Source organism: Etheostoma cragini, chromosome 3 (genome assembly GCF_013103735.1).
Source record: "Etheostoma cragini isolate CJK2018 chromosome 3, CSU_Ecrag_1.0, whole genome shotgun sequence".
Taxonomy (NCBI): Eukaryota; Metazoa; Chordata; class Actinopteri; order Perciformes; family Percidae; genus Etheostoma; species Etheostoma cragini.
In genome coordinates, this window is record NC_048409.1 from 316,269 (window position 1) to 326,837 (window position 10,569).

Genomic DNA, 10,569 nt, shown 5'->3' on the forward strand with positions numbered 1-10,569 from the left:
CCCCCCCCCCCCCCCCCGCTTCTCTTTTTTCTAAAAACAAACCAAACTAAACATTGTGGGTACTGGTGGAAAGAAATGTTATACATTTCTGCACTGGCCATGACATTTAAAGTTTTTGTTTTTTAAATATTGCAATTTATATTTCCTTCCCCCCCCTCCCCCACTCTCATCTCCGTTTGTTCTTCCACTGTGATTGTTCTGCTTCCCTGAACTTGTTTCTTTTCCCTTCTTAGCATTCCTTACCGTGATCATGTGAAGATGACTCAGGCAACTATGGATCTTTGAAGTCCAGAGCGTGTGCTTATTTGGATATTTCATTCTTTACAGATTGGTGTGTGGAACTCCCAAACAGGCCTTAATTTAACCGAAAGCAACAAGGACTCGTCCACTAATGTGACCGACTCAATGGCCAACCGCACCCTCATTGTCACAACTATTCTGGTACGACTCAAAGCCCTTCTCCAGCAGCATTGGATCACAAATGTCTTGATGAAATGAATTGAGTCTGTTCTGCCTTCTTCCAGGAAAATCCTTATGTCATGTATAAGAAATCTGATAAGCCCCTGTATGGAAATGATCGCTTTGAGGGCTACTGCCTGGACCTGCTCAAAGAGCTCTCCAACATTTTGGGATTCTCCTATGAGGTGAAGCTGGTTTCTGACGGCAAATATGGAGCTCAGAATGACAAGGGCGAGTGGAACGGCATGGTGCGAGAACTCATTGACCATGTGAGTACCAATCAATATCATGTGAGAGATTCTCAGAGGGATAAGCAGTATCATCTGTTTTTGACTGTGCCCCCCCCCTTGATGTTTCTGTTCTGTACCAGGTGGCTGACCTCGCAGTGGCCCCTCTTACTATCACATATGTAAGGGAAAAGGTGATAGATTTCTCCAAGCCCTTCATGACACTGGGGATCAGCATCCTCTACCACAAACCCAACGGGACCAATCCAGGGGTGTTCTCCTTCCTCAACCCCCTGTCTCCTGATATCTGGATGTATGTGCTACTGGCATGCCTCGGTGTCAGCTGTGTGCTCTTTGTTATTGCCAGGTAAAAGCATAAAGCAAATTAGACAAAAGAATTAGAGTGTGTAAAAAATCATTTTCTCAGAGAGAATTCCCTTTATATGTTCATTATGGTTGGTCATTAAACACATATAACATTTTAAATTCCAACAGTGGCTAAAGTTCATATTTGACATTCATTTTGATGGTGCTATCAGGTACATGTTGTTGGGGTTTCAGGAAGCAGAGTAGCTCCCCCTCGGCAGACATTGCTAATCAGATTGGTTTCTTGGCCATTTGCATTTAGGAATAGTCATGCATTCATTTTGGCTGCAACAAGGACATGGATTGATTGCACACTGGTGCAGTAACCTTGGTCAGAATGGAGTCAGAAGGACTTTTGCCTGTGTGCATCATGAAATCAACATGAGTTTGAAAAAGAGGCTTAATAGTAAAAAGTAGTAAACACAGGCCTAAATGTGGTGCTATGTCGGTCATCATTGCAGGGCTGTAGCACTTGAGTCTGGTCTTGGACTCGAGTATGGACTCAAGACCGTTTTTCTATGGTATTGGACTTGTCCCGGTCTCGGACACTGGTCTTGCCAAATATGGCATTAGGTCTCGACCGAGTCCATGTGTCTTTATTATGTTGATGACAATATTGGAGGGAAAGTGAAACCCAAATTGAGTGTGTTGATACTGTCATGCATAAGACCTTTTTTCTGTCCTGGACTTGGTCTTGACTCGGACCAGAACCTTTTTGGACTCTGTCTTGTCTTGGACTCGAACCTCTTTGAACTCGGTCTTAACTTGGACTCGACTAGTCCCGGTCTTGGACTTGTCTTGGACTTGTCTTGGACTCGACTAAGGTGGTCTTGACTACAGCCTTGCATCATTGTATTTTACACATTTCTAATTGTGACTATTTAATGCTTCCCTTGCAGGTTCACTCCCTATGAGTGGTACAACCCTCACCCCTGCAACCCAGACTCAGATGTGGTTGAAAACAACTTCACTCTAATAAATAGTGTGTGGTTTGGAGTTGGAGCACTTATGCAGCAAGGTATACTTACTGAAATTATAACTGAATAATGCCATCATGCTGTTTTCATACCTGGCAGAATGTTCTCTTTGGTGGAGCACCTTTAACCATCATCTTCATACATAGAATAATGTTTGTGGTGTGCCTGGGAACAAAATAAGGTAGTTAGTGTCATGGCTATTTTTGTTACATAATGTACTGTCACTGTCCCATGTTGTAGAATATATAATGTACCGTGAGTTGTTCTCTTACAGGATCCGAACTGATGCCTAAGGCCCTGTCTACGAGGATAGTCGGTGGAATATGGTGGTTCTTTACACTGATCATAATCTCCTCATACACTGCTAACTTGGCTGCCTTCCTCACTGTGGAAAGAATGGACTCGCCAATTGACTCTGCAGATGACTTGGCCAAACAAACCAAAATTGAGTACGGTGCTGTAAGAGACGGCTCCACCATGACCTTTTTTAAGGTAATCCTCTTTCCCCTATACAGAAATTGGGAAAGAAACCGTTCAACAATGGGGGAGGGGTGCAACCAAGAAGTCATTACAGTACCATGACATGTGCTGGCTGATGGGTTGGGGAAAAAAAGAGTAGGGTTAAAGGTTAGTATCTTAGAAACATCCTTATACACACAGATTACCCCCCCCCCAAAAATGTAAAGGTTGTATTCTTTGTTTGTACACTCTTATCACATTGCGTCTCCTGCCATGCATCAGGATGATTACTCCAGTCAGCAGATAGGCTTCTAATACTGTCTCAACATGATCTGTTTTGTTATTTGCTGCGTTGACCATCAAGATGCGTTGTTTTTGGGTCCATCAATCTTGATTCTGATTCAACAGAAATCTAAGATCTCAACTTATGAGAAAATGTGGGCATTCATGAGCAGCAGGAAAAACACAGCTTTGGTGAAAAACAACCGGGAGGGGATTCAGAGGGTTCTCACCACAGACTACGCGCTCCTGATGGAATCGACCAGCATCGAGTACATCAGCCAGCGTAACTGCAACCTCACACAGATTGGAGGCTTGATAGATTCAAAGGGCTATGGAGTGGGAACCCCCATTGGTAGGAGAGATGAGTAACCAACTACACAGTAACAATGATAACCCATAAATACTCCCTATCTGACAAGGAACCAAAGTATTGACGCTGGTAATGGCAGAAATAATGTTATTTTATCCTGCTGCAGGCTCCCCTTACAGAGACAAGATCACCATCGCCATCTTGCAGCTTCAGGAGGAAGGGAAGCTGCACATGATGAAGGAGAAATGGTGGAGAGGGAATGGCTGCCCAGAGGAGGACAGCAAAGAGGCCAGTGCTCTGGGTGTGGAGAACATAGGGGGAATCTTTATTGTGCTCGCAGCTGGACTAGTCCTCTCAGTTTTTGTAGCAATTGGAGAGTTTATCTACAAATCCAGAAAGAACTTGGACATTGAGGAGGTGAGTGTTGGTCAGTGCGAATGGCACAACAAGTATTAACACACTAGGGGACTTTATCGAAGACATTTGTGTTGTCATTATGGTCTTCAGAGGACTACAGTAATCACTGGGCCAACAAAAATGTAAAGTCTGAATGTGTTGAACTGCATTGTTACAATCAAACCAGAAATACTTTTTAATGCAGATTTTAGTGTTTTCAGTAGTTTTGATGTAGAGCACATGGATGTTTTAGTCTTTATTGGAAGAATACATTTGAAACCTTTTTTTTGATGACAGATGGTTGTTTACTTCTGACATCATGTCACATGACCATCTTGGCCTTGCTGTTTTTTGCAAAAAAACTAACATTGTTTTGCGAGAAAAAGAATTGTCATGCCATGTGGGTAAGTTATGCTGTGATGATACGGGTTATCTTTTGAGTCATGTTTGCCATGTTCCTTTCAAGAACTGCAGTAGGTTTGAGAGTATTCTGTTATAAAATGTGTGAAATTTTCATATTTATAGCACACAGAAACTTTGACATAACAATACTTATTCTTACCACTTTTGTATGTACTCATGTATTTCACAAAAAATAATAATCTTGATTTATTTAATGATGGTTGTTTCCACATTGTTTACGAATGAGTGTTCCCACAAAATGTTATTTAAGTTGCTTGACACTCAGGCCATCAGTTGCTTACAGTCTATAAATTTTTATGAAGTTCATAAACATGCATGTATATGTTTCGTCATGTTGGAATTGTTTCAGAATGACTAAAGTTATGTGAGAACATTATATCCTTTAACCTTTTATTCTGGCTGTTATGGTTTTAAATCCTCTCTTTCTGGGCATGCGCAGCCTTTCCTTTACTGAATTTCTTTCATGATGTAAAGCAGTGCATCTAGTCATGTGTTAAAAACCGCAAGTTACAATGGTTTGGACCGGATGTAAAGCAACCAATCCTAGAGCACCTCTTAATACGATATAAAGAGATGGTCTCTGGATTCAGTGTTGAAGTGGGGGGGTCACTTGAGTCATCACAATGGCTGATGACACAGGCCACTGGCTCAGCAGTAGCTTCAGCATCGCAGCTTTTAGCTTGAAGCTCTGATCAGACCTATGCTCACCTCACTCAGGCTTAGGCTTTTAAATAACATCCTCATTAGGCAGTGGATTCCAAACACCTGTAGTAATCTCTCCTGGTTTAAAAGTGTGCAGGCATTGTCACACAGATTAGAAAATCTGGCAAACTTAATGAAATTCTTCTTCACCAAATCTGACAGGTCATACTGAGCGTTGCTTGCTTGTGACTAAGGACAGTTGAGTGGGATTCATGAACAATGAATCAATTATGATTGATCGGTGATTATGAATATTCCGGTGATGAGTTTTGACAGATTTCTTGCATTCTACATAAAGCATTGCTTCAAAAACTTAGACATGAAAGCCCAATTTGCATTCAAGACCATCACCAGTCGCAACAGCTTTGCAGTTTTGACCATCTTTACCACTGGAGAACATGTTTTAATGTTCAAAAGGTAAGGTTTAACTCTTCCTGGACACAATTTGTATGTAAGATTTAACTGCTAACTGTTACTAGACAGTACCTGTTTTTACATGAAATCAGGACTTATCTGGTGCAGACTTGAACTATTCAGGTACCACAAGTGTGTAACTTCAGCAGAAACCAGACAGAAGTTTACAATACTTCTGCTGGATAAAAGCGTCTCAGAGTCAGTAATGCCAGGTCAAAATCCAACAGTCAACCAGACCTCTACTGGGAAGCTGAAGATGTTTGAGTTCCATTTCCCTGAAGGTATCTACATAAGAGTGACATGAAACTATCAGGAACATGTCATAAACATTAAAGACATAACACTTCTTTCAATAAGTGTCATTTGGTTTTGTCATGACAAGTTGTGGTTATGGTTCATGTGCCTTGACTGTGTCATGACAGTTTCATGTGTTCATGACAGTGTCATGTTACTTATGTAGATACTTCCAAGTAAAGTGTTACTGTTGTTTATAAGTCCAATGCACTGCTTGAATCCGACCTGACAACTGTTCAGTGTTGTGTCTTTCCTTCTTTTAACCACACTCTGCTTATACAGTTTTACCCAATATATATATATATATATTTTTTAAACGATACTTTTCTGCTTTTTTACAGTTGATTCCCTTCAGTGCTGTGATGGTGAACCTGGGGACGTCTTTACAGTGTGACACGACAAACAGCCAAGCAAAGGGAAGGGCAGAGTCCACAGTGTGTCACTTTGCTAAAACACACCTTTAGAAAAGAAACAGTCTGCTCTTATCAAGGGTATTGAGGTATTTTAATGCTGTTCTATTCATTGATATACATTTATTAATAAAGATGAATCACATATTGCTGTTTAACATGTTTTAATTCGTTGACAGTGAAGCACTTTCAACAACCAGGATTAGTGCTTTCACTGAGTTTGACTGTAAACTGGTCATCTTTTCAAGACATTTGACAACCTTCTGTAACCAATGTTCACTGTTAGGTACTGGTATTGTTCCCAAGGGAATCAGCAACTGAGGATGTAATGTGATCTAACTGTTAATTCTGGACCAGAAACATTCTTGCTCTCCAGCTGTCCATTATGATCTCACCAATCACTGGAAAATGCATTATGCTGTGTCAACACCAGCACACATTGCATGCACAAATAGCCTACGGTTTGGTACTTTGTTAGAAGGATGATGGCTTCCCTTTAATTTTGGGGATATTGTCTGCACTGCTTAACTGAAAAAATGCTTAATCTAACTCTCAAAAGTTAATTTAAAACAATGTACTTGGCAGAATTGCGGACAGCATGTCTGCTTTTCCAGTTTTGCAGCTCTTGACATAAAATCCAACAATTTCTGCATGACTGGTTAAATAACTGTACTTAAATAGAGTATGACTTCTTTGACAGATCTTGTTCCGTGACACACTTTTCCCAGAAATTCTAATGTTACAAATTGAACACAGTGATGGCTGTCAAGACAAAAAAGCAAGTGTGAATGTAATCTGTCACTGTACAACCATATGTTTGTTAATCTGACGGCTGCAGGCCAGGGTGCTAGCTAGCTGGTCCCTGCTTTCTCTCCTTTCTCTGGGCGATTATAGTATTATGGTCTTTATTTATATAATCCTGTCAATACAGGCCCTTTTCTCTGTTACCCCCAAATTAAGTTCACAGTGACTGCAGCATGGAATCAGGTAGGATACAGTAGCTCAACAGTTTACACGGTTAGGTTTTGTTGCTAACAGGTCATGCTTATGCTTGAGTTGATTATACAAGTATTGTGTCTTTCTTCTGGATTTTGACCACTGGTAGAGAAACTCCAATACTATATGGATGTCCACACCTTAGTTTTGCATTCAAGAGTTCATCACAGATGTCACTGCAGTGCCACATTTCTAGTTACATAGGATATGATGCCTTCTTGCAGTAAATAAGAGGGAATTTGATAAGGCAATGAGCTTTGCTGTTTACTGATCATATCCATGGTTTATATTGTGAAGATCTTCCAACAACTGGATTGTGTGCGTTTTTGGACAACTTTTGTTTGTCTAAAAATATAGGTGGATATGGAAAAGTTATTTTAGCAACCCTAATCTGTGACCTGTAATTGTTGCTGTAGGTTGTAATACCTACTGATAACATTGGTATCTGTGATCAGTATTAGCCTGCACAAAAACTCCAGTCTGATCCATGAGTGCCACACTGAATAGTGTTTGTCAAAATTATTAGCATATATATTTTCTGATTTTGCAATTTTGCAAGAACGCTAACTTCCAGATGTTTTAATTTCTAATCCTTGTTTTCCACCCCTCGCCTCCTGTTTTCTAATCCTTGCTACCTAAGTACTATGGAGTCTGTCCGTCAGAGGATAATGACTGGAATCATTGTGAAAAGTAGGTGAAAGGGACATACTGAACCGAACCAACTCACCTGAAAATGTTTCATTATGATTACAGAACATTTAAATGAGAGAAAGAAATGAGAGAAGAAGCAGGAGGAGAGAAACAACAAACAAGAGTGAGAGATCTTTCAGATTTTTGGTTAAAAAAAAGGAACTATCAGCTCTGACACAGCAGATATATCAAGACAGATACAGAGTTCAAGGGGGCTTTGCATTAATCTCACGTTGTAATGACAGTTTAAGGTTTTGGTATTCTGATGAATTCCAGGATTGGGCTTAAACTGTTTTCATTTTGTTTGCTGGTCTTTAATCTTCTAACCCTGCGATCTTAATCAGAACTCAGAGCAGGTTTTTAATCTGGCATGAATGAGGCCGCGGATTATGGGCCTCTGACCTTGCCATGCTGCTTCCTCCTCAAATCAAGATTCTCTTCCTGTGTAGCATGCAAAAGAGGATAATCTTACTTTTTGTGCTACAATGCTCAAACTGTGCATAAAACACACAAACACTGGGGGAAGAATCCTAATATTTTAAAGGAAATAAGAAATTGATCCAGTTCATAATGCTTTGGATTGCTTTGGTTTTGGAACGTGATGCCAGTTTTGACAAACATCAAGTTAAGGATTTTCTACAGATGTGTGTAATGATATCTGATCTCTGTGGCATTATCATCAGCTAATCCTTTTGACTTTTCGATGCAACACCACTTGTCAAGTTTACAGTGGCAGCTTTGATTTTCTTTGTGTGTGCGTGTGTGTGAGAGAGATGACTCAAAGAGAGGTACAAGTTGTATTAGTGCCTTCAGGGTTGCCCTTCTAATTACCACTATAACCTTGAGGATTGTGTTCTAAGGGAAACCAAATGAAATCCAACAACTTTTCACTGTAACAAAATGCCTATCCTAGTGAGGGTGTACAGTAGAGGTGCTTTTGCAACTCAAGGATGGATATTCCCAGTCTGCCACTCAGCTGAAACAGGGCTACAGACACAGTAAACAACCAACCAAAGTCAGGTGTTGGTCATACAACAGAAGCATTATACTTTGCTTGTCTAGTTTGATATTAGCTTGGTGTATCTTATTGGATAAGATGACTTACATGTGCACTGATGTGCTAAAAACAATGCATAGTCAACATATGAAGTGGGTTGCCGTGATGCAAATTCAAGGGTACAAAAAAAATCAGATAACACTTGAAATAGAATTTATTTTACCAGATGATGATAGATTAGAGCCGTACTAGCGATCTACCAGTCCAACCTACACCAACTATTGGTACCAAAGTATCTGCAGGAAGATGTCTACATGAGCACCTGCACTTGTGGGCCATTTATAGGGAAGTAAGGTATATCTGCTGCAGTTTTGATGCTTGTGTGTCATGCTATACACTTCACAGTTGCAGTTTTTTGTCCAATATAATGGCTCAAGTGGGATTATTTCCATTCCTTTTCTATAGGTAGCACAGGTTATCTGTAGAAGTGGTTTAATAATTAGTGAACAGCTTTCCCCTTGTGCACAATCTGCAAAGCTAAATGTGTGTGTACATTTGTGAATAAATAGCAAGTAAGTTCTAGGAGTAGTTTCTAGAATAATGAAAGCACCATGTAAGGCTACACAGATAAGTTTGTTTGAATGACAAACCCAATAAATTATAGTTTAAGGAATGCAATGCAAAGCATCAAACTTTGTGTTTTATGTTTCTGTGACTTAGTGAAGTCTGGACCATGACATATCTGATTTTGCTAGTTTGGGTGACCCTTTTCCTTGCATCTACAGCAGAATGAGGCTTACAACTCAGGTTGCACTGCTGGGTTACAGGGATGGCTGTCATATACACCTTTCTTTTTTATTCCCTGTCTGGTAAGGTCTCTGAAGGCCTTCGCTCTTTACATAACGTAGGTTGTTTATCCGAGTTGTCTGAGTCTGTCTTTACAACTGAAGATTCCTTTTAAAATGAAAAGAGTCACTCAGTAGAGCTTAGCAAATATATAGTCATAGTTAGCTTTATTTCTCTGTTTCATTGTTCATGCTTCCTATCTTTTCATGTATCTTCCTTCATCAGTTTACAGTATTCTTTGTAATTTCTGGTCCAGTCTGTTCACCGTACTACGGGGGCTACAAAAGTCTTCCTAATGATTGACTGCAGATCGAATTAATATATAGACAACTGTTCAGTTCCAACTTTTATAGAATAGTGATATCAGTAACATCATTTTGCTATCAGGTTTGGTCTTAATCCATGTTCATTTTAGCCTCAGCCCCATGTGCAATATGCACGGAAGCAGTTCTGAAGCGACTTCATGATACTCAGCTAAGGCTTCGGCCCATCTATCTCCTGAATTTCCGTTTGGTTTATGTCATGTCCAATGCAGACTGAACAGCCTGACATCAGTGATACATGCTATTGTTTTGTTTTTTTTACTCAAAGAGTTTGCACAAAGATCTCTAAAAGGAAGCTGAATCTCCTGCAGATAAATCGCAAAAGGAACAATTCATATGGTAATAGTCTATAAATTTAGGGTCAGCATAGCTGGTGAGGTCATTTGTGTTGTACTTCCATCTACTGGCCAAACAGTGGTACTGCGCATCAAAAGGGAAACATTCTTGAAAAAAAGCACTGAATGGTAACAAAATGTTTATTTAAATCTGTAATCTATGAAAGCATTCGATAAAAAATACTCAACATGAAGACTATAATGTAAGAGAATGCCACAAGTATAGGTTCTGAGTTAATATGCAATTGTGCTTGTCACAAAAATTGACAATTTCAATTACAAAGCCTTTATGTTTCTATACTCTACTACTGCATAAGGCACATTTTGCATAAAATAAAATCATTTCCTATGTTCCCCTTTAAAACTTTTAGATACACTAGAACTATTCCTCAAATATCAGGGGAAGCTGACTCTGTCCTGGTGGGCGCCTGGGTAGCACCCCTGGTGGGTCAAATAATGCTGTTATCTTTTATGTTACCTGCAACAATTCCTTGTTATCGTCTGTAAAAGATGTTAGTGCTAAGCATATTGAATTAAAGTAATAGCATAGTGGTAGAATAATACAGAAGCTTCCATGTCCCACGATATGTGCATCCATGTCCCAGAAATGCTAGTTACTAACCTAGCTCTGGGGAGTCATTCCCCGGAGTCCTTATGTTCTTT

The 10,569-nt window shown here is 39.8% G+C and overlaps 1 protein-coding gene across 2 annotated transcripts in view; it reads left to right on the plus strand.

Moving 5' to 3' along the window:
* The window catches only part of LOC117942556 (glutamate receptor ionotropic, kainate 1), a 29,204-nt gene extending 24,914 nt beyond the window's left edge, over nucleotides 1-4,290 (plus strand). For both annotated transcript variants that reach the window (XM_034868093.1, XM_034868094.1), the window contains 7 exons: nucleotides 328-441; nucleotides 525-728; nucleotides 830-1,053; nucleotides 1,952-2,070; nucleotides 2,304-2,521; nucleotides 2,897-3,122; nucleotides 3,247-4,290. In XM_034868093.1, coding sequence (XP_034723984.1) covers nucleotides 328-441; nucleotides 525-728; nucleotides 830-1,053; nucleotides 1,952-2,070; nucleotides 2,304-2,521; nucleotides 2,897-3,122; nucleotides 3,247-3,536 — 1,395 coding nt within the window. In that variant the 3' untranslated portion in view covers nucleotides 3,537-4,290. The remainder of the gene's footprint in view (nucleotides 1-327; nucleotides 442-524; nucleotides 729-829; nucleotides 1,054-1,951; nucleotides 2,071-2,303; nucleotides 2,522-2,896; nucleotides 3,123-3,246) is intronic.
* Nucleotides 4,291-10,569: the final 6,279 nt, after the last annotated feature.